General features: G+C 36.9%; 2 protein-coding genes and 1 pseudogene across 8 annotated transcripts in view; 1 reads left to right on the top strand and 2 right to left on the bottom strand.

Annotated features, from left to right (window-relative positions):
* Positions 1–744: 744 nt before the first annotated feature.
* Positions 745–13,433, bottom strand: LOC104593252 (protein BONZAI 1 pseudogene; annotated as a pseudogene). Its single transcript, XR_016083669.1, has 9 exons — positions 13,356–13,433; positions 10,303–10,493; positions 9,428–10,193; positions 9,241–9,343; positions 9,041–9,155; positions 2,613–2,865; positions 2,220–2,333; positions 1,960–2,056; positions 745–1,831 (listed from the first exon to the last, which is right to left on the bottom strand). The product of XR_016083669.1 is annotated as a protein BONZAI 1 pseudogene (transcript).
* LOC148800895 (protein BONZAI 1-like) lies at positions 1,737–3,762 on the bottom strand. Its single transcript, XM_088902153.1, has 5 exons — positions 3,734–3,762; positions 3,241–3,358; positions 2,220–2,333; positions 1,960–2,056; positions 1,737–1,831 (listed from the first exon to the last, which is right to left on the bottom strand). The coding sequence occupies exons 1-5, from the start codon at positions 3,760–3,762 to the stop codon at positions 1,737–1,739; spliced, it is 453 nt and encodes a 150-aa protein (XP_088758279.1).
* Positions 13,434–22,414: 8,981 nt separating the features above from the next.
* The window catches only part of LOC104592749 (ubiquitin thioesterase otubain-like protein), a 33,569-nt gene continuing 31,064 nt past the window's right edge, over positions 22,415–24,919 (top strand). For 4 of the 6 annotated variants that reach the window (XR_016083995.1, XM_088900981.1, XM_010252217.3 and 1 more), the window contains exon 1: positions 22,421–22,647. The gene's annotated coding sequence lies outside the window, so the exon portion shown is untranslated. Of the gene's footprint in view, positions 22,648–24,919 lie in introns of all 6 variants that reach the window. The other 2 variants (XM_010252219.3, XM_010252215.2) reach the window with 2 other exon arrangements.

Consider the following 24,919-nt stretch of genomic DNA (forward strand, 5'->3'; position numbering starts at 1 on the left):
TACATTTGCGCATTACATGACATCCATGTCTACCAGCATATGCCATATGTGTCGATGAATATACTTAAATGCCATATTGCATTTATATATGCTGCCATGTAGCACCAACATGCCATTAATTACATTTAAATGTCACATGACATTCATATATATTGCCGTGTGGCACATATATGGCAATAACCATATTCGAATGCCTTCTGACATTCATATATGTTATCGCATAACATAAAACATGTCAATGATTACATTCAAATGTCATATGACATCCATATGCCGCTACATAGTATATACATGCCATACTGACAACATGACACACATTATTTGTGTTAAAATGCCACTACATGGCACATGCATTTCATTGAATATATTTAAATACCATGTGACATTCATATATGTTACCACATGATATATATGTCATTAAATTTATTGTTATGCCTATGCTTTGCACACTACATTCATATATGCTACCATATGGCAAAATATATAATAGCACACATATAATTGATGTACACGTTTTTAGAAAGTATAAAACATGTAAGAGAGCCAAAAAATACAATGTATCAAAAATTGATTTTTTTTATGAATGAGTAAGAATTTCAAAAATTGATTTCATGCTTTTCATATTTTTTGTACTTTTATTTCATTTTTTAAATAAAAATGTGTCAAACAAATACAAAATTATGTTTCACACTTCCATACTTTCAAAGGTACCACGATACTTTTAAAAAGTCTTACCAAATAAGGCCTAAGAAAACATTTTTGTTAAAGAAAATGAGCAAATTAACAAGGATAGAAAATTCTCCTCATAGAGAACATTCTAAAGGAGTCCATGAAAACGGATCAGACAATTTGATGACTTTGGCAAGGAGAGAAAGATGCTGAATAAATAACTACTCACTAAAAAGGTAGAGACAGCACGAGGCAGAAGTAACAACGCCCATTTAGAAGAGAGTGGTGCCTATTGAGTTATTCGTCTAGAAGAGTGGTATTTCGATCAATGGACAATCGAATCTCATCATCCATGGACAATTTAGGGATTTTAAACCTTCCAAAGCATGGCATCATCAATTTTTATCAGTAGAGGTTAAAGCAGTTGCTTTTTTTTTTAAATCAACTGGTTAAGATGCAGTGTAGTGATAACAGAAGTGGTCTTTTATGATGATTTGGGTTCGAACCCCTTTACCAACATATAATTTTTAAATAATAAGTTTAAGTGGGGCAATTTCTTTTCATCAAACCTTAACCCTTAAATATAGGAGTTGAGAGACAATGTAGGATTTATTGTAAGAACCAATGAGGCGTTGAGTGAAAAAAGACGGTTAAATAAACCGATACAAGGGGCCAAGACATGCCAATTTGAGGCAGTGTCTCTGATATGTTTTGTTACTTTAAACCTTGGGTAAAACCATGGAAGTTGATAAAAATGGGCAGGAGAATAATTAAAGCAGGATAAGGCATATAAGAGAACAAGCACAATTTTACTCCCCATCCCCAACCACCACCACTACACCCCAAAAAAAATGGAAAAAGAAACAGTATTTTATATCCACATTCAGATGATATTTCCTTCATCTATACCCTCTATATGATTGACTAATGAATCAAAGAACCTAAGAACTTATGGGAGGCAGGTGACAGAGAGACTCATGTTGGCATCATGGGCCCAACTTAAGGTGGAGGCATCTGGGATGAAAAGCAGTGAAACAAAGAAACTCATGTAACTTTTTTGCCAACAATCAACTACATGGATGAATATCTCTTGCTCGCATGTAGGTCACAAACTGTCCAGATAATTCTGCTAGAAGTGATTGGACAATTGAGATTTCTCCATCTGCAAGTGAAAGTGAAATCCACCGATGTAAACCAATATCAAATAGCTTGTTATCAGCAAATTCAAGATAAAACAGTGATTAGTTGAAAAGCTAGTGTCATGTTGAGAAATTGTCTATAAAGATATACCTTGTACTTGCCGAAATGGAACAAACTGCACTATATCGCGCGATGCAACTCGTCCAATGGTACTCTCAAGTCTCTCTCCTTTATCTGCGTCCAAGGCCTACCAAACGAAAGCAGAATCAGGTGAACATGAGGTGCAAAAACAACTGTATCAAGTCAGATTTAGCACATGCAACTTTTAGGCCTCAGGTTGAATTTCCAGCAAAAAACAGATGGAAATAAACGCTTCTCTTTGAAGATAGAGTTTGAGGAAAATGCAGCACCTCCATGACTTTGAAGTCAGCCCCACCAACTCCCACAATGAGAATGGATAATGGCAGATTAGAAGCCTTAACAAGAGCATCTTTTGTTTCTTGGAGATTCGTTACTACCACATCCTGAAATGGTAATTCAAATTATAGAGGTATGGAAATGGGACCTCACAGTATGGCCAACCATCAATTCCTGGACCATTTGATGGTCCCTCACAGGAGAAATTTATGGCAACAAAGATCCAATGTCATACCCATTTGGTAGAATCTACTACATTTTCTGGGCTATTGGAGAACACATTGTAATAGTAGTCCAGAGAAAATATGACGGTATTAAAGAGGAATGGTCATGCTTGGCATAAGATAAAAAAGACCAAGGTGAGAAAAATAAGATGCGAACCTCACCCACTATAAGCTTGCCACTTAAGTGGTTAAAATGACAGTAAGGATCTTTGCTGCATGCATGTTGTTGTTCAATAGAAACCCCAAGTTCTCATTCTTACTGTCATTATCAACAAAACATAGTACTTTTGTTGGCTTCTGGCAAGAGAATGGCTGGCTATTGTTGCAGCAGTGTTAATAACAGGCCCAAAAAGAGCTGGCCGTCATAATGGAGGGCACTTGTATAAGCCATCATAATCCCTTGGATTCCTTCAACCTGAGAGGCAATATAATATGATCAGCTTAGTAGAGTAGAATGTTAACCAAGATATAAAATATCAGAAGCCACACGTTTAAAACCATTAGACTCATCGAAGGCTACTGACAATTACAGATTTTGACAATCTTTCACCTCACAATTGTAACTGCTTCCATTCAAGTTAAAACAATGAGAAACGGGGCCATCTATTGGTCGGGCTCCAGGCTGGAAATCGCTTATCTGAATCATAAAATTGCAATACCTCTCCAACCTCCAAGATTGCGTGAAAAATATCAAAGATCATCCAGTCGGTTTAGTTCAACAAGAGAGAATTAATAAGAAACAAAATTGGCAAAAACCAATTTCTTACTCTCTGATATGCATTTGGCCTGCCTGAAGGGTCAATATAGTGCAAGGTATTGAGGATAACCCTACTGCCACACCATCAGGAGCTGCCATGTCATCAGATAGATCTCCATCTACAGATAGATCTCCTTCTACAGATGTAACTCTATCCAGATTGAGAAAGAACTCAACTAACTAGATAGAGTTTAAATCTATGATAAACTCTATCTGATAGAGTTCAATGTTATCTAACTCTCTCCAACTAGTTGTACCTAAACTGTACTTCTTCATCTATAAATACACAGGATTCGAATGGTTCATCAATTCCATCAAACCATTCTCCATTTATTTGTTTTTTCTATTTCTGTTTTATTTCTTTAACTTGGTATTAGAGCTAGTTCTCATGACTTCTTTCAATAGCTCGACAGGAGGAGAGATCAACAACCTAGGGTCGTTGACACCATCATCTGCAACAGGCACGCCAGGTTCAATTCCAAATGTCTCTCACTATCTCCCTATCAAGCTGAATAGCGACAACTACCTGCTATGGCAAGCACAGCTTCTTCCCATTCTTCGTACTCACAAACTCATGGGTATCGTAGAAGGGAAGATTCCTGCTCCTCCTGAAGAAATTGATGATCCTGAAGATCCATCAAGGAAGATTATCAACCCAGCATTCGATAACTGGTATCAACTGGATCAACTAGTACTTAGTTGGATCGTTTCTTCACTTACTGAGGGTATCCTAGCTCAGGTCGTAGGTATGTCCTCTTCCTCTAAAGTTTGAAATGCGTTGGAAGAGTCATTTGCTTCACACTCACGTTCCAGAGTCTTGCAATTAAAGAGACAACTCCAGGGCATCAAGAAAGGTACTCTTTCTATTTCTGAATACATACAGAAGGCCAAAGATATTGCTGACAACCTTTCTACTGTTTCTAAACCTGTCTCTCAACAAGATCTTGTTATGTGTATTTTGAGTGGACTTGGATCTGAATATGAGTCCATTATTACTACTATTCCTAATAGACCTGATTTTGATAGATTGAGAATTGTTGATGTTGTTGGCCAATTACTCAATCATGAGTCTTGGCTCAAAGAAAATCATTTTACTAAGACTGATGATGGAGCTTCTGCCAATTTTGCTTCAAACAATAAAAGTAACTCATAACACTCCCAATAGTCGCACAATAGTTCACAGCACGACAGAGGCAGAGGCGGCCGTGGGAACCAGAATGATGGTTCCAAAAGAGGTCGTGGACGTAGCAATATTATCTATCAGTTGTGCAACATCCCTGGCCATGGTGTTTGGAAGTGTAGATGCAGGTTTGATATCTCCTATCTTGGTCCAAATCGACAACTTGCTCAAAATCCCACACCAGATCCAGCTACTGCTTTTCAAACTAGTTATTCATCACAGTTTGATCCGGCCTGGTATCTAGACTCTGGAGCCACACACCACATCACATCCGATTTGGACAATCTACAAATTCGATCAGACTATGGTGAGTCTGACCAGGTGAAAGTTGGTAATGGCGCAGGTTTGGAAATTAAAAATATTGGTTCTTCTATTATTTCTCATGACAAAAATAAATTTTATCTTAAGGATATTTATCATGTTCCCTCTATTACAAAGAATCTAATTTCTGTCAGCAAATTTACCAAAGATAACAATGTTGTCTTTGAGTTTCGTCCTTCGTATTTTCTCCTGAAGGATCATATGGGGAGAGTTCTACTCCGCGGGCCCAATAAAGGTGGACTCTATCAATTTCCCGCTTCAGCATCCATTCCTTCGTCTTCCGGCAGTACTGCATTTATTGGCGAGAAAGCATCAGTTCGAGTTTGGCATCATCAATTTGGGCATGCTTCAGTTAAATCAGTTCGACAAGTGTTGTCTCAGTTCGGTCTTCCTTATCATGGTTCGTTTGATATTTCAGTTTGTCATGCTTGTCAATTAGGAAAAAGTCATTGTCTTCCCCTCCCTAGTTCGCCATCATCTTACAATAGTCCTTTAGAACTTATTTATTCAAATGTATGGGGACCAGCCCCAGTTGAGTCAAATAATGGTTTTAAATATTATGTGTTATTTGTTGATGCTTTTTCTAAATTTTCTTGGATTTTTCCTATGCGCCATAAATCTGATGTGTTTAAGATTTTTATCAAATTTAAATGGCATGTTGAGCTATTATTTGATAGAAAAATTAAATGTATTCAATCTGACTAGGGAGGGGAATACCGGAGACTTTCACAGTACCTTGACTCTCAAGGCATCGGACACCGTCTCGCCTGTCCGCACACTCATGAGCAAAATGGCACAGTTAAAAGGAAGCATCGCCATGTGATAGAGTCCACCCTCACCTTACTGGTCGTCGCCTCTCTCCCCCTGAATTTTTGGTCTAATGCAGCTGAAACTGCGGTTTTTCTAATTAACCGCATTCCTTCACACTCTTCAAGGCAAGTCACCATATGAACTTTTATTTCAGCGCACACCAGATTATTCTCAAATTTGCACCTTTGGCTATGCATGTTATCTGTTTCTTCATCCGTACAACAAACATAAAATGGATTTTTGTTCTTCCCTCTGCATATTTTTGGGGTACAGCTCCTCTCACAAGGGGTACTGCTACTATGATGTTCAAACAGGACGAATTTATATCTACCGCCATGTCATCTTTGATGAAGATCGGTTCCCTGCCTTGCCACTGCCATCTTCAGCTCCAACACCCAACTCTACGGGTGTTCACTTACTGCCAGTAAGTATGTCTCGACTATCAGCACCTGTTCCTGCAGCTTCGTCATCACCCTAGACATCTTCCGGGACAAATGTACCCAGTTCCGATTCCAGTGATAATGATGTTGCAAGTGCTGGTCCTCCTTCTGCTTCAGATGAACTTCCACACACCCGACCTTGGACTCGGTTGGTTCAGGATTTAATGAACGCCACACAACCTGTCCCTGCTTTAGTTCAGCACACTCATTCTATGGTCACCGGGTCCATGCACACTCAAGCCTCTCTGGCTACTCGGTATCCTCTGCCCCTCTGTTATACTGCTTCTGTTGCTGCTACTGAATCTGAACATAGCACTTATTCCCAAGCCTCTAAACATCCTCATTGGTGTGAGGCTATGTCCAAGGAGTTTCAGGCTCTTGTTCAAAACAAGACTTGGGATCTTGTTCCGTATCATTCCTCGATGAATGTGGTAGGGTTCTAAATGGGTTTACAAGGTCAAATGGAAACCCGATGGATCTGTGGATCGCTATAAAGCCTGGCTTGTTGCGCAGGGTTTTACGCAAATACTGGGTGTGTATTTTTCTGACATTTTAGTCCTGTTGTTAAACCCACTACCATTCGTACTATCCTCTCTCTTGTCGTTTCTCATCAATGGGTTATTCGGTAACTGGACTTTGATAATGCTTTTCTCAATGGTATGGCAACTGAAAATATTTACATGCGGCAGCCTAAGGGTTTTGAGGATGCAAATCGGCCCAATCATGTGTGCAAGTTATCTAAAGCCCTCTACGGGCTTCGATAGGCTCCTAGAGCTTGGTTTTCATGCCTTAGCTCTAAGCTTGTTGAACTGGGATTTCGTTCCTCTAGTTGTGATCCCTCTCTTTTTATTTACTCTCATGGTGTTCACCATATCTACTTGTTGTTATATGTGGACAATGTTATACTTACTGGCACTTCCTCAGCTATTATCAATTCTGTTATTGCCAAACTGAGTCATATGTTTCAGCTCAAGGATCTTGATGATCTCCACTATTTTTTGGGTATTGAGGCTCACAGGGATCACACCGGACTTTATCTCTGCCAACGCCGGTACATTATTGATCTTCTTCATCGTGTTGGGCTGGCTGGTGCTAAACCTCTCTCTACTCTTATGGCGGCAAGTGCTAAACTCTCTAGACTTCATGGGTCTCCTCTCTCTGACCCATCTCAATACAGGAGTACTGTGGGCGGATTACAATATCTTACTCTCACTAGGCTTGACATCAGTTTTGCAGTCAACAAGGCCTGTCAGTTTTTACATAATCCCACTGATGAACATTGGATAGCAGTAAAGCGTATTCTTCAGTACCTCAAATATACCCTAGATCACGCTTTGTTCTTCTCCTCTCAGCCCTCTACCAGACTCTTGGCTTTTTCTAATGCTGATTGAGTAGGATGCCCTGATGACCGCCGGTCTATTGGCAGGTATTGTGTTTATCTTGGTTCTCATCTAGTGAGTTGAAGTGCTAAGAAGCAACAGACTGTTGCTAGATCCAGTACAGAAGCAGAATTTCGGTCCCTTGCCAATACTGCCACTGAATTAATTTGGTTGCAGTCTCTCTTACAGGATCTTGGAGTTTGACTTCCATCTGCTCCATCACTTTATTGTGATAATGTCAGAGCTTGTTACTTTGCAGCTCATCCGATTTTCCATGCTCGGACTCGTCATATCGAAGTTGATTTTCACTTCCTACAGGATCATATTCTCAAGAAAACTCTTCAACTCCATCATGTTCAGTCCCTGCATCAGCTCGCTAACATTTTCATTAAACCATTGGCTTCCCCTCGTTTTTCCTCTATTATGGACAAGCTGCATGTGCTTCCAATGCCCATTCTCTTGAGGGGGCGTATTGAGGATAACCCTACTGCCACATCATCAGGAGCTGCCATGTCATCAGATAAATCTCCATCTACAGATAGATCTCCTTCTACAAATGTAACTCTATCCAGATTGAGATAGAACTCAACTAACTAGATAGACCCTATCAGATAGAGTTTAAATCTATGATAAACTCTATCTGATAGAGTTCAGTGTTATCTGACTCTCTCCAACTATTGTTGTACCCAAACTGTACTTCTTCATCTATAAATACACAGGGTTCGAATGGTTCATCAATTCCATCGAACCATTCTCCATTTATTTGGTTTTTCTATTTCTGTTTTATTTCTTTAACTCAAGAAATCTGGGAGATGGGGATTTCCATTTGAAGCTGGTAAACAAGAAATTATGGTTAGATTTAGTAACTGAGCATGCCTCTGCCATCACAAAAACTAGTGCATATCAGAAGATATCTTCAATGGTAAATGATAGTAAATAATGGTTCTACAACATAAACCTTGAAGAAATTTAGGAAGCTCAGCAGGACAGTAGGTACAAAACAACCACCAGTAAAGAGATTTTTTTAGAAGATATCTTTCACTGGTAAATAATAGTAAATAATGGTTCTACAACATAGACTATGAAGAAATTCAGGAAGTACAGCAGGACAGCAAGTACAAACCAACCACCACTAAAGAAATTTTTGAGGTCAATAGATGAAGCCATCAGATGAGAGTAGGCCTTGGTGCAATGGTTGGGTTGCTCCATTGTGAGCTGAGTGATCAGGGTTCAAATATTGGAAACAGCCTCTCTGTATGTGCAGGGGTAAGGCTGCATATATCTGTCCCTCCCCAGATCCCACATTGGTAGGAGCCGCACGCATTGTGATGCCCTTTTTAGATGAAGCCATCAGATAATCTTCGAAATCCAATTTGTGGACTCTTCCGTAGAGCATCACCATTCCCATGACCATTCTAATTCACATAAAACATATAATGTTGATTATTGCTGCACTATTTTGACCCAAGGATCTCCTTGATGGGATCCATGGTTCAAATACACCATGACTGATGCAACAAAAAGAGCAGATAATGGGAGGATAATACTCTGATCCTCACAAGTAATTGGCTATGATTTTTTTTTTTTTTTTGATAGGTAATGGGCTATGGAAGATTTCTTTATTTTTACCCATTCTTTTTGGGATTAGCTGTTAAACATAATTCCTCATAAGAGTTGTTTAAAGTGACTTAGCATAAACTTACCTGTGAAATCAATGGCCACCATGAAGTTCAGTTCACACCCGCCAGCAACATAATCCAAAAAGGTATGTTGGACACTCTCTGAGAACTTATCAACAAATAACCGACTCTTTAATACCTGAGAAAGAAGTTAACATCCAATTAAAGAAAACAATCAAGCACCGACTGAATGGGAACAACCACCTTATAAGAATGACCATGACCTTGTTGTGGTAATTATTTCCTACGGTAGAGTGTAGAAATAAATTTTCTCCCTGCTGACTAGTCTGCAGTTTTTCTAAGTCTGCCAGTGATTTTTGAACTTTTCTGGTTGGTTCATGACATGGAAAAAAAATCAAAACTCCAGTAAACACAGAAAAAAAACAATAAATAAAAATGGTATCTACGTACCCAATCAGATCATGTTTGCCATTGTTATTGAAGTTAAAGCACTCTATAGTTAATGGATTATCCTGCACGTAATGAAAGATATCAACAAAAAGAGAGAGAGAAATAGCAACAGAAAAAGGAAACCCAGTGACTTCTGGGCAAAGACACTATATAATATATTATACAGATATTATTATACTTAAATGTGGTGGATAGATGGTTACTTCTTTGATTTTTTAAAATGGTGGTTTTAAGAAACCGGGACCATGAACGGTTTTCTGGTTAAACCAGTGGGTCATTTGGTTTTCTCTATAATCCAGTTTCTAGGGTACAACTAAACCGGACATAGGTCCAGGTCACAGTTCAACCGGCCGGTCTGGGCTGGTTTCCTAAACACTACAATACACCAATTGGAAGTTTTCTTGCAGGTAATATGGATAAAAGTGTTTGTTAACTATTTGAGAGGTATCCATAATCAAGATGATCCAAATGATCCTATTTGTCAGAAACCACACAATTAGCAATTCAAACTTGGAATCTTGGATAATCCACATGTTATAAGTGTACAAAGTATGCCTTGCACAGTAAGAGGTGGGCCTTCACGGAAAGACACCAGATTTCCTCTGTACATAAACCTAGGTTCTGATAAAGACTTGCTTCCGATTTTCTGAAGATTCAAGAATACTGGCTTCCATGTTGGGTTGAGATCATTCTTTTTCACTTCAGCATTGCAAACTGGAATAGATAGCCCATTCTCCACAGATTTTGATATTACCAAAAAGGGGTCCTGAAAAGATACATGAAAGCACATATCATTGTAAATCAATACTCCTATGTCACTCAGGGTACATGTACTCAAAAAGGTAAAGAAATAGAAATAGAATGCTATTCCATACACATGTGGAGAATAGATCCTTGTTTTCTAGATCTGAACACCGTAAGAGAATTTCTGTCATGTGCTTTGAGCCAACATATTCTTCAGCCCGAATGGTAAGCTCACCCAAGTTTCTGGGAGACAACCAGATCTAATAGATTCTTCTCTATATACAAGGTTTATGGTCAATGGCCGACTTGATTTAGTGATTATCTGCAAGAGACAAAAAGGTACAAACATGCAGTAAGTAGACAGAATAAACATTCAACAGAATGTGTTGCGTTTTGTAATAGAGATAAGATGAATAAACTTATGTTCAAATATGTCCTGGAAGCAACTTTGCTTAGTAAAAAAAGAAATCCAGAAAGTGGATTTTCATTTCACCACTAGCACAAAAATTGGAACAAGCCAAAGCAGTAAAAGATGATAAGTGCAAATTCGTCAGCAAAAGTTTGAACCATCCAATAAAAGAGTATGGTAGTCCAAGGACTATTTGCAGTGTTTCTACTATATACCATGTGTTTAAAAGCAGATCCATTGATTCAAGCCCACACATCCTGGACAAGATGTGAACTAAAATCACAGTTATGGAAACCAAAAGCCTTACTGACTTTTAATGCAATGATCATGTTTTTCGGATAAGAATGCCTATCAGTTAATTTTAAAGATCATTTTATCACAATAACCTTTAGGGATTTAAAATATAAAAGGAATATTAATTGGAGAAAGAAACTGTTGTCAATGCTTTGAAGTTTGAAGGCGAGAAGATGGTGTCTCTAATGCCAAATTTGGAAGAAAAGGTTCTGACTGATACAACCCCCTGCAGGTTTTGGATCTGATTGATATAGTACCAATAGATGAAACTGGAGAAGAATTAAATGCAACACCAGATTTATGGAGGATGCCATAGAAGTAAGAGGCTTTAAAATAAAATATGTTTTAACTTTGAATATTAATCTTAGGAAGAGTGTCATAACCCCAATAAGGCATAGAAAGCCTGGTGGAGCTGCTTGGATGTGGGTGAGTAGGCTCCTTATTAGATATTTGGGTAGCATATAAAGTGCCATTTGGGACTCGGTGGTGAGTTGCCTTCTTGAAAGGAAAATTTTTTGTCAAAAAGGGGGCAAGGTCACCTTAAAAGCACACTACCCGACCACCCATCTTACTTTCTATCCTTATTTCCTATCCTGGAAGAGGTAGGAAGAAGTTAGAAAAATATTAAAAGGGACTATCCTTGAGGTGGCTGGAGAGATGACAATAAAATTCATATAAATAGAGCTAGAGAAAGCTTGTAGCTCTATAGAAAAGAAGGGCTTGGGAATATGAAAACTAAGAGTAGCCAACATTGCAATGCTAGGAAAATGGTTTTGGATATTCAATATTCAAACAAGGTATTTGTAGATGCAGATCATTGAAGAAAAGTTTGGCTCACAAAACCATGGATGGGATCCAGGTGATGCAACCATATCTTATGGTTTCTCATAATGGAAAATAATTGAGAAAAATCGTATGGAGTTCATGAAAAGGGTAAACTATGGTTTAATGTATGGTGCCACAACAAGACTCAAGGGCGTTGTACCCAGGTTTGTATGCTGTAGCCAAGGATTGGGAGGCAGTAGTTGCTCAAATGTATGCTTTAGTAGGGGGAAAAGCAGTCTTGAGAGTTGAGACCAACTTTAGAAGAAATCTGCAAGGCTGGGAAATCAAAGCGGTGGCTTGCCGCACTATTATAGAAATTGTAAGAGCACATACCATATGAAAATAGGAAGTACAGTAGGAAATGGAGATAAGAAAAGTCAAAACATTGTTGGTGAAGTCATTCACAAACCAATTACTGCCAATCAGTCACAACGCTTTCCCAGCTAAGGAGATTTGGAAATTGGAAATCCAAAAACTCAACCAGTTTGCCATTCATCCTTTGGATGCAGTCCTGGAGAAATGCCTCACAAGAGACCATCTTGAAGAGGTATAGAACTATCACCTTCTGAATGTGTTTTATGCAAAAAAAGAAGTTGAAAATGTGGACCATCTGTTTATTCAATGTTTGTTCAGTTCAAAGGTGTCAGAATACTTCCTAGAGAGGATAAACACCCAGAACACTATAGGACATCTTTAAAGGTTAGCATGTGAATGGTCTAAACAAGAGGGGAAGACTAATTTGGAGCACCATCCTAGCAATCATGTTGGGCTCTTTGAAGGAAATAAATGGAATAAACTTTGATAATAAGGAAGTGGAAATTGATGAGGTTATAAGAAGAGTGATGGCCAGTCTACTCACAGCTGTCAGTGAGAATGAGCCCAATAACATGCATTTGATGGAAGAAGGGGATCTAAAGTTGTGGTGTGATGGTTTAGACATAATTGTAAGGGACCATGGATACACAGATATAACAGAGAGAAAGAAAAGAATATTTGAGGAGATGGGGAAAGTTTATGTGGACACATGGTTACAAGGCCAACAATGTTGTATGGAGCAGAGTGTTGGGCAGTGAAGAAACAATATGTCCAAAAAGTGAGTGTAGAAAAAATGTTAAGGCTGAGATGGACAAGTGGGAAAATAGAAAGCATAGGATCAAGAAGGAACATATTGTGTAGGAACCTAGGAGTAGCCCCTATATGTGATAAAATGAGAGAAAGTAGACTAAGATGATTACATCACATGCAAAGAAGACAATCTATAGCACCAATGAGAAGCGATTTGTTGCAAGTTGTGGGTCTGGAAGAGCTGGGTACAAACCAAAAAGGATATGAGTTGAAGACTGAAGTTGTGCAAAATGATTTGAGGGCCCATAATATAAAAACGGATATGTTACTGAACAGCATGGAATGTCAGAACAGGATTTATGTAGCCATCCCCCATGTAATTGGGACAAGGCTTAGTTGACTTGAATTTAATTTTAGACAATAAAAAAAAGTCATCACCCAATGTTGGTCCTAGCTATCTGGGGTCCTGGCAATGTATGGTATAGAAAACAAGGGGTGCTGTTACATAACAAACCTTGGGACTAACAGAGTGCTTCTCTTCAATGACTCAAACAGTTAACTCACCCATAGTAGGATAACAGAAGGCATTACCTCAGATAGGGAACAAGCAGCCTCCCCAAGAAACTGCTGCTCTTCCAGCTTTAGCATCTGCAGGTGTTTGGAAAACATATAATGAATATATTACTTCAGCCTTGAAAACTTTGAAATTGAACAAAGATAACTGATGCCAAAAGCAGAAAAGCAAGTATCCAATAATATATACACGCTATGTAAGGTTTCCCCAAAACATTCGGGAAAAGTTTGCCTGTTCTGCTAGAAAAACAATGCCAGGATTTTTAACGATAAGGCTCAAACAAAGGAAGCTGACCTTTTCCATGGAAGATATTTTTTGGGGATGACAAATAGTGACTTTGACGTCAACATCAAGGACAAGCACTAGCCTGCACTGGTGTGCACCGGCCTCTCATCTCATCAAGTAAAACTTTGATGGGTGTTGTTTAGGCAATCTAGGCAGGTCTTGTATGGGTAGAGCTTTTAGAAATATAATGACCATGTTCTAGGGTCCCATTGGCCGTGGAAATGCTACAAGAGCAGAGTTCTTGGCTATCTTACAGGGATTGAGATCGACAAAAATACTTGATTATAGAGACCTCTTGGTGGAAGGTGACTCAAAGATGGTGGTGAGCCAGTTTAAGAACAATAATGATGGCTGGTTGTGCTACAGGCATAAAAAGAGAGAGAAAAGACAATCAACCACAGAATTGACAGTAATATAATATTCACATGGGTCCATAGATCAGCAAACAGCCCTGTTGATGCACCAGAAAGGGAAGGGATTAATAGAAGATTGAAGAATGTTATTTTGAGAGGTTGTATGCCACTGGATATTTCTTGATTATGAGTTAGGTAGCTGGTGCCAGCCTAAACTAAGAGGGATGCTTGGCACACTTGTATTTTAACTCATTCATTTCCATATATCAATAAAAGTTTAAAATTATTGATAAATAAAATTTGTTTTGCCTTTCACAAAGAAACAATAAAAGGGAGAGAGAGAGAGAGAGGAAAGAAAGGATTTGTTGTTTATAGACCTTGAATGAATAGATCTACATGCATGTTTTTCATTCAAATTCATTGATTTGGTTATCCATAGCCTTGAATCTCACTTTTTGGCAGGAGATCAAATGAGGGAACCATTTTTTTTCATCTATGATTGGATTTCTTCATATATGCTGGAGGTTAACACCATATCCAGTCCACTGTTCCAAGCAGTTTTGCATGGACATCCCATCCCACCCTTGGAGGAGTCTCACAAGTTCACACCGTGTCCAAAAGTCCACTCATGTCAGACTCTTCAAAATACATGTTAGGCTCCGCTAAAGTACAAATCAGACAGATTTTCCAAAATGCCCACCACATCAACTCTCCAAAACATGGTTTTTAAAAACGAATCGGTGACCAAACCGGTCAGGGGTCTGGTTACCAGTTCGAATGGTCTGACCATTCGACCTGAACGGCCGGCCCGTTCTAACAAAAAAATGGAAAACGGTCAAAACCGTTCGAACGGTTAATTGGCCGGTTCAGCGGTTTGCTGACCAAAATCAACGGTTTTGGGGAAAAAGCGGTTTTGGGGGAAAACGGAACCGGTTCCCGGTTTTCCGGTCCATCCGTCCGGTCTGGTCCGGTTTTGAAAACCATGCTCCAAAATTGTGAATGTTCTCCTTAAGTACTTCTACATAAATGCATATGTATGTGGACATGCTTTCTTTTTAATCCTCTAGTGTCTCATGTCCCAATGCTACTAAATACCAAAACTATTTTATTAATCCTCTACTAAATACTAACATTATTTGTTTTTTTCTTTGCACAAGTTCTAATAAAGCAACAAAAGCAACTGAAGTTTGATACTCTTTGTCTTATTCATATTTATTAATGAATAAGATAAAGATAAAATTAATAAAAAAAATAGCAGCAATCATGATGGTATGCAGTATCCTGTGACGATTGCCATGATCAATTCCATATTTTGAGGACCCAAACACATCATTTAGTGGTTCAACCATTTAAGCCATTCAATAGGGGACTCTAATATTTGAATTTCCCCAGTTTGCAGAACTCATAACCCAGAACCCATTATTGGATCTTTTGCAATTGGTGTAAGAAATGAAATTATAAAAAATAAAAGATAATCAGGTGGCAAATAGGCAAAGGTTGTTCCTTATAGATACAATAGGTAAGAAGATCAACTAATGGTAATAATTGTTCTGTTCTCAGGTCCAGTGGGTGTGGGGGATTCCATCAGAGCTGAGTTTCTTGCTGTTTTCCAAGGGGTTCAGATTGAAAAATAATTGAATTTGGAGAAGGTAATTATTGAAGAGGATCCCAAGTTGGTGGTAGTCATTAATAAAATATCTAGCAACTATGACCTTAATGAAGAAGTTCAAAAGATTGAAACCGGAGACAGTCATATGGGTTTCTAAGGACTTCATGAAGAAGTTCAAATGGCTGACTAGCACTATGACCTTAAAGATACAATGGGTATTTCTCTGTAAAGGGATATCTTCTCAGGAAGCAAATGGACCTTTAAGGATTAACCTGCTAATTATATGGAGAAAAGAACTTGTCTACTAGTAAGATATTCATTAAATCAGTTTCCCCAATTCATCAAAAAAAAAGAAATCAGTTCCCCCAATTTGTTACAAATGAATACAACAAAATAGATGTACAACAATCTTAAAGTAGCACACTGAGATTTCCTTTGTTATTTGGAAATTCATGCATGCTAATAATGATTAATGTTTCACCCCAGAAACTGTGATAAAATGTAGCAACCAATGAAACAAGCATGATAATAAGCATTTAGACTTACAATAAGGTCTGCACAATCTCGAAATGATAAGTAAGAGTATGTTTTGTAATCCATACATGATTTAATGAATTTAACACTACTTCAGTGCGACCAAGCTCATCAAGTGTTCCATCTTTTCCTTTTGCATAAATAACTGACATGGGGTCACTCTACAAGCAAAATGAAACTTCTCAGATAACAGGCAAACCATACTGCAACAATTACAGAACTTCCAGAACTATGGAGCAAAACCACACAACTTTAAACAAATGACTTTATAAGTTATTTGGTTCATAGTATTTTAAAGGCTAGAATGTAAAGCTTAAGTTGGCTACAACAGTTGAAGTAAGTTGTTCTCAGGGTTGTGCAACGGATCATAAACAAACTGAGTTATTAGAAAATGTTCATATCTCTAATATTTGTCCTGGCATACTTTGCATGAAACTAGGGCAAGTTGTCATCTAAACTAAATTGTCTTCCATGCAGCCTAATCACAACAATCATGATGAAAAACAAAAACTGACAAAATCCTGAGTGATTCAAGAGTGCTTCAGAAATTTGTTGGAAAAACATTTAAAAAAAACTACAGCCTGAGGTGATTAGAGATCACAACAATCTTGATACAATCCCCCCCCCCTTGTACTATTATTTTTCAACCTTCTGATACTGTATATGCTGTTTCAATCTTCCCTTAGAGTATGATGTACGACATTTACAGCATATAACAGTATTAAAAGGGGACACATATTGAATGAGACTATGGCCCCTTCTGCTTTTGCCATATTACCACCACGCCTATTCTTTACTTAAAGATGGGAACAAGAGTCAAGAGTACCAACACGTACCCAATTGTCCCTCGATGGATAAGCATAGTAAAAATTTGATAGCATGAGCAATGAAGGGAAGATGTTTAGATGTAAACTACTCACCAAAATAATTATATTAGGAACAATAAGGCAAAATATTCAAATTGCGGAATGACTTAGATCCAATGCAAGTGATGGTAATTTATACTCTACAAATAGTTAATGACAAACCATAGACAAAATGTCCCGATCTCGCAAGTTTGATGCAGATAGTGATAACTGTCCCACATGTTTTCCAGGGTCAGGTCAATATTAAACCCAAAAAAAAGGATGTGCTAAATACAATAAAATTAACTACAAATGTCTATAGTATCCATAACAAGACAACCCCTTGGCGAAGACTTTAATCAAACATGGGACCCTGGCAAAGCAAAAAACATCTCAAAGTATTTCCTATGGATATAAGCATCCAAGTCTGGCAGTGCTATTGAAAGCCCAAGCAGGAAAAAACCCACCAACAAACTCATTAGCCCAGAAATGGCAAGCTACAGGATATGGGATTATAGAAGTCCAAACTTAAAGCATATAAACAACTATAACCATAAAATTGTAAATCCATGCATACAAGACCCATTCGTAATAATTTTTCTAACCATTACTGATAGGAATAAAAAGTCCAAAGAACTCAAAATTTCAAGTAAATAAATGTATAAGCCCTGTAAAATAGAAACATACTATGTATATATGTGTATCTCGTCTAAGATCTACAAAAACTCAAATTCTGCAAGGAAAATAATAAGGCCATTCATCACCCACTAATCTCTTGTCACTATGTATTATGTAGCAAGTATTTGGCAGTTTTTTTACTATTACTATTATTATTATTATTATATTTTTTTTTTCAACTGATGTGGAGAGTTTGAATCCACATTGTTAGAGAATAAAACCTCACTTAAAAGCTTAAGCTTTTAGGCTGAATGGTTCTCTGAGATGGTATCAGAGTGACTTTGACCAAGTGGTCTAGTGTTTGAAACTTGTCACCTCCATTATAATTAATTAAGTTTCAGCACAAGGTATGGGTGGGCTGTGCTGTTCTATCTTCAAGCCAATTGGCTTCCATGTGAGGGGGCATGTTAGAGAATAAAACCTAATCAAGAACCTCACTTAAAAGCTTAAGCTTTTTAGGTTGAATGGTTCTCTGAGACACGTGTTCAGTCATAAAACTTGGACAATGTCCAGTGTGCCTTTTGTAAAAAGAAATGGAATTGGTATGGTGATTATGGTCATTGGGAGATGTCCCCAATACACGTAAGGTTGGGATGTTCTGTGGGTTTTTGGGGCGCAGATGTGAATTCCCTCACTCTTCCCTCTTCAAAGGAAAGGAGTGATTTAAGTCTGTCATGTTATCTACGGTGAAGTTGTCAGTGGGAGATGTTCCCAATACACGGTTGGTGGGGCTTCTGTGGGGTGCCCTCTGTGGGGCACAGATGTGAATTCTTATTAATACTAGGCCAAACATCATGCACCGATACGATGTTAGTTCTGTACCATTAATTCATGATGGGGTGGCTTCACCCAACCCATTCTTTATCGGGCTTAAACATAGTTTTAGGCTCACGAGCTCGGTGCAAATGCATGAAAATGAAAAGTTGGTTTAATTTTGTGACAATAATTTTTGCATTTTTAGTAAATGACTTTTAGTTGTGATGGGTGCAAACACAACTCCCAAGATTGAAATATACCACTCCACTAGGGTTGTGGGTTAAAGGGATAGGCAATGGGCTACCCCGATTGTGTAGTCCCATAAGGCTCCATTTGGGAAGAGTGCAAATACAACTATGTAGAGTGCATTCTGCTCCATGTAAATGCAAAGTTGATTTATTTTTGCACTATAAATTTACCTTCTTGCCAAACGATTTTTAGTTGTAATAGGCACAAGCATGAATCCCAAGACTAGAATATACCTTTTTAACATTTATTAACTTTGAATGCAAAAATTGCAAACTTTGCTCTCATTTTTGGTGCAAACATGCCTTGATATTTGTAAAAAAACATTACTTTTAGTACATAACAAGGTTTTTAACCCATCATTGACCTAGATGGTGGAACTGTTTAAACAATCACCTGGTTAGCTTTTCGAGTATAGTTTTAGCAAAATTCTCCCTTTCACAACAAATTATTGACCAAGTCAACAATTTGTCAACCCATATGGTCAAACCAGATGACTCGTTAGTGGGGCAACAGTAGGGGTGCTCACGGTTCGGTTAACCAAACCATTGGCTAATTTTTGAAACCGAACTGGGGTTATCGATTTTTGGAAAACTAGTAACTGAAACTGAACCGAAGCCTATTGGTTAACCGGTTAACCGGTTCAGTTTGTCGGTTTTTTGGTTTTTTATTATTTACAATATTTATTATAGAAAAATATATAAATATATAATAAAATACTATAAATATATATAATAAATGATATATTATATTATATATATTTATATATAATGCATATTTATTAATTTATAATGTAAAAAATATAAAATATAAAATATAATATATGTAATATATAATTATACATAAAATATATATAAATATATGTATATTGGTCAATTCGGTTAACCGTCGGTTTTCTATTTTGGTTAACCAAAACCTAATTGGTACCTTCGATTTTTTAAACTATTGAACCGAAACTGAACCGATTGGTTTGATTAACCAAAATTCCGGTTCAGTTTCAATTGGTTCGATTTTTTTTTTCAGCTTTTTTGCTCACCCCTAGGCAATAGTTTTAATTTTGAAAGACTCTTTCATTCCATATTTTAGGTTTAAAACATTTAAAAATAACTCTTTGTCCCATATTTAGTTGAACTCCCTTTTCCTTTTGTTTCTTCATTTCTTTGTCATTTCCAAGGTTTTGAACCCATTTATTGACTTAGATGGTTGAACTATTTAAACTGTTGCCATGTCGAATTTTCGGAACTCGATTTTAGCAAAACTTGCCCTTTCACCAAAAAACATTGACGGAGTCAATGGCTAAGTCAACAAACCATCGACTTAGACAGTCAAACCATCGAACCGAACGACCTGGTTAGCGGGTGATGGTTTGAATTTCATATTACTTTTTTCATTATTTTATGTTTAAAATTTTGAAAATGACCCTCATGTCCCAGATTTAGCCCAACCCCCTTCCTTTTATTTATTCCTCCCTCCATTCTTTTACGTAGGATTATCAAGAAATAACAAAGATGAGGGGGAAATAAGAATATGAAAACACCAATACATCATTGCTTGACTTCGAAACAGGCATCTTTTTCATCTTTCACTCATTTTAGTATAATTTCCTTTTGTTTTCAATTTTCCCACGATTCTTTAAGCTGCAACCTGCAATTGACAACCTGAATATGGACTTTGAGCTTCAAGTTGGCATTTGGCAACACTTTTGAATATGTTTGGTTGTAGCATTCCAGCTCTTAGAAAAGTTGCTATGAGGATTCATAGCCAAACTTGTAGTTATTTTGGATGTGAGTGTAATTGGAGTGTTTTTGAACGTATACATATAAATAAATGAAATACATTATAGCAGAAAAATGACTCAATGACTTTATATATGTCCATTATAACATATGCTTGAAGTGTAGGTATGAATTTAGTCGCTCATCTTCTTATTCATTCTATTTCATTAGTTATAAATTATTGATTTGTTCACAACTAGATTGTGGCCTATTGGCCTATGATTATTTGATCATAACTTGTATGAAGAAGATTAAAGACTATGATCCCATTGAGGTTGAACACGTTGACATCATAGAAGATGGAGAGTGGATGATGTTGAAGAGCTTCCACTACTTGATAAAGATGAGTTAGAAATATGTTTAAGGGGGGTGATGACACAAACTCAAATCATGTATTTGTCAATGAGATCAAAGAAAAAAATGCTTAGGGAAGAAGGTAAACGAGTAATTGCATAAGTTGAAGGGATTATAACAAATGGAATATAATTACAACTATGTTAGAAAGTTTAGGGGAGATGATTGCAATTACCAAATTTCAAGGGAGGTTTCAGCAACAACTACAAACTTCAGAGGAGGTTTCAATGGTTTTGATATTAAGGAAGATAACCTAATTAATGTAATTGCAAATTAATAAATATAACATTTACTAAGTTGACTTATCATATTAATGGGTAAATTACATAAACCTCCTCTCTATTCACCTATTTAAGTAATTGAAGTAAGTTACTCATATGTTTATTTTACTTAATAATAATTTACTGATATGTGACTTTAGGATTTTTCTGAATTATTGTTGGTTTAACATCATTGTTGACTTTTTTTTTCTCTCCCCCACCCTCAAAAGGATGGTTTATCCTTCACGTCTGCTTTAATTCGTTCTATCATAATATTTGGTAGCAGAATTTCATGTGCATTTCTAAAATATAAAGGTTGTGTTTGGTTGCAGTGCAATTTTATTTGCACTAGTACAAGTGAATAGGAGTGCAAATGTAAAAAATGCAAAATCTTGTTTAATTTTGTTTTTAATTTTACTTTATTCTACTTCATTTATACTTTAATCAAACAAAACAAGCTAAAATTTGAAACAAAAATAGGTCAGAATTTACACTCAAATCATTTGCACCGCCATGGTTTTGCATCAGTACAAATATATTTGCATTGCAACCAAACACAACCAAAGGCACATTCACACCATTAAAATAGTTGATTTAAGTTTTAATTGGCTTGGAGCATTTAAAACCGTTCCTAACCCGATTATGATTGGGACACGAAAGAAAACCATAACCAGATCCTATATAATTGGTTGGTTCATTCTAATTTGTGGATTTGCTAACATTTTTATTTTTATTTTTTACTTTTTATGATCATTTAATTGAACATCTCCTATAGTTTTATAGATTTACTTAGCCCTACCCTATAATTTACATTTTACTAAAACACCCCTTATAGTTTGCTACATATTTACTTGATTGACCTTTCATTAAGAACTATTTGTTTTGCCATATGAAAATAGTAATATGATCACCTAAACTAAATGGAAAATGTTTAAGGGCATGGATCCATGCTTTTAAATTCCAAAAGTACCCCTAAACTGAGTGGAAAATGTTAAAGGGTATAAATCAATGGTTGTTTATTTCAAAAGTATCCCTAACACTTTATTGTATAGAAAACAAAATTGACCAAATAGAGAAAAATAGAGTGGTTGTATGTGTTTTAATAGGGGCAAAAATATCATTATTGTTTTTAGTTTCTTTTGATTAAATTTAATTGAATGGATATTAATATTAAAATTATCATTTTCTACTTTCATTTAATGAAAGGTCGATTAAGTAAATTGATTACAAATTTTAGGGATATTTTAGTAAAACATAAATTATAGGGTAGATTTTAGTAAATTATGAAATTATAGGGGTGTTTTAATAAATGACCCTATTTTTATTTATTTATTTATGTTTGATAAGTGGACCCACTGACTCTGTTATCACTTACCGCTCCGTGGGGAGCCAATCCGAACTCAGTTACAAATGCTGTAAGCGGTAAAACCCTAACAAATTGCATACGAGTCATAAACGTGATCCTGACGCTCCCATTAAAACAGCAAACCTGAACGGTTGATCGGCGAAACGCTCTCATGAACTCTCTCTCAGAAAAGAAAAGCTCGGATTTGACTGGAGAACAAGAAGAAGAGTGAAAGAAGAATTGATGATCTTCTATTGATCTTAGGGCAGGTAATTATTTAGATTGTTTTATCGAGAAAACGTTAAAGAAGAGAATTTTGTGGTTATTTTGAACTTGATGTGATTACTTTCAGCTGTAACTTGATGAAATTGTTTGTTATTGGCTATTTTGGTGAAATTTTCGAGTTGCAAATCGACGTCTTACTTAGCTTTACGAGGTTCGAAAAATTTAATCTCTCTCTCGTTTGTGCATAGTTCTATTTAGAGCTTTGGTTTTCCGCAGACAATGCGATCTAATGCGGATATAGAGAGACAAAGAGAGGGAGAGAGAGAATTGTCTACACTTGGAGAATCTTGATGCGTTAGTGTGGTAGGGGCCATTACTGGGTGTTATGGTAAAATCTTGAGCTGGCAAACGTGAAAACGCAGGTTCGAGTCTGAGACCGGTCAATTTGTGCAAGAAAATGCCAAAGGTTAGGACCGTAATCTGCCCGTCCCAAAACCCAGATAGTTGGGACCAACATATGGTAATGTCCCATTTTTTGATGCATAAGTGTGGTATTCCCTGAGAAATCTTATATAAATTGCAATTAATCTAGTTTGCATGGACTTACACAGTTCACATGCATTTCTACTGGGCATCACATCCACCGACCTGGTGCTTGTTCTAATTTCTTGCTGACACATGGAGAAAACGAGGTTTTCCAGTGATTTCTTACATTGGAAAGAAATATAATCTCCTATTTGTTTAAATGAATTGATATTATGTTGTAGATGAGTTGAAAAAAAACATCCTGGAATCTTTGATTGGATAAGAAATTCTTGAATTAATTTCCCTTTTTTTATGATTTTGTCAGAAGTTGGTGCCAAAGACAATGCAACTGTATTCAATTAACATGTTTCAAATATTACCTTGTTATGTCAACTGATGGAAGAATTCTAGGGATACTCATCAATAATTTCCATAAGTACATAAATTGAATTTCTCATTGCCAAAACCCAATTGACATGTTACTTATGCAGCCTCATCGGCACGAGGTTGTCCAGAACAAGAGTGTTTAGATCTCCTTATTTAGCAATACTAATTTTTGCTGGCAATTCTGAGCAGATCCTGTTGCATTGGTTCCATCTTTATGTAGCACTGTAAACAGAGCAAATTCAACTTGAATCTGGCACAATTCAAATTTGAGTTCGACAAAACAAATGGTGATTTGAATTCAATTCAACATTTGATGGATGTTAAAAAAGACCGACTGAATTTGAATTTGTATCAATAATCAATTATCTGAAATAAGGAGTGTAAACCTAAAGATCAAGGAGGCTTGGGTGTAAGAAGGGTGAAAAACGTAAATATTTCTCTTTTGGGAAAGTGGTTTTGGAGAGTTTGGTGAGAATCAAGGAGGGTGGTGGCAGCTAAATATGGATATAGAAACATGGGATGTGACCCAGGGGTGCCAAACCAATCCCATGGATGCTCTGTTTGGAAGGGCATTGAGAAAGCCTATGATCTTTTCTTCAAAGGGACTGGACTGAGATTCAAGGTTAGATATGGACTTCGTATGAAAATTTGGATGCACGGTGTGAAAACAGATCACTAAAGGAGATCTTTCCAGCCCTTTTTGAGATGGCTGTGGATAAAGAATCTTGTTTGGTGGATTGTATGCAGAGATTGTGAGGTAGATTCAATGGTGGAGATGATGCATAGATTGTTAACACTCAAGTGGACATCAGTAGAAAATGATAAAATTTGGAAATTTGTCTGTTAAATCCTTCTACAGTTCTATCTCGAGATCTGATGACCAAATAATTTGTTTGGTGCAACTGTTAAAGAATGTTTAGCCTTTTTTTTGTATGGACTACCTATTTGAACAGAATCTTAACTAGGAATTATCTGTTAAGGGTATGATGCTGGATTCTACTAATTGTGTTCTATGTGAGGAGCAAACAGAACCGGTAAATCATTTGCTGATACACTGTAACTTTTCTTTGAGGTATGGTAAAAAATTCGGTACCTGTTTGAGATGAAAAATTGCTCCCCAGAATTGGTGGTGGAATTTGTAAAGGGTTGGATAGTTGGAGGTCTAACTAAGAGGGGTAAGTGGCATGAAATATTACTCTTGCAGTGGTTTTTTTTTTTGGTGGACATGGCAGGAGCAAAATACAAGTATATTCAAGAACAAAAGTAGCTCTACAGACAGTGTTTCAGAAAATCTTGGGAAGAATGTTTTCTTGGCTTGCTGCAAACAAATTATTTAAATATAGAAATAAGAGCTCCCTATTTTTGTACATGATAATCTTTTTGCTGTGCAGGGTTTGGGGGCAT

The sequence above is a fragment of the Nelumbo nucifera genome, chromosome 3 (assembly GCF_055504915.1).
Source record: "Nelumbo nucifera cultivar China Antique chromosome 3, China Antique-T2T, whole genome shotgun sequence".
Classification (NCBI taxonomy): domain Eukaryota; kingdom Viridiplantae; phylum Streptophyta; class Magnoliopsida; order Proteales; family Nelumbonaceae; genus Nelumbo; species Nelumbo nucifera.

Excerpts from the sequence above, each read along its gene's own strand:
- LOC148800895 (XM_088902153.1), bottom strand. The coding sequence starts at position 3,762 with ATGGGAAGAAGCTGTGCTTGCCATAGCAG. Across the intron at positions 3,359-3,733 it reads AGCTGTGCTTGCCATAGCAG|AGTTACATCTGTAGAAGGAG; the intron begins GTAGTTGTCGCT and ends CAATCTGGATAG. Across the intron at positions 1,832-1,959 it reads TCCATTTCGGCAAGTACAAG|ATGGAGAAATCTCAATTGTC; the intron begins GTATATCTTTAT and ends TTTCACTTGCAG.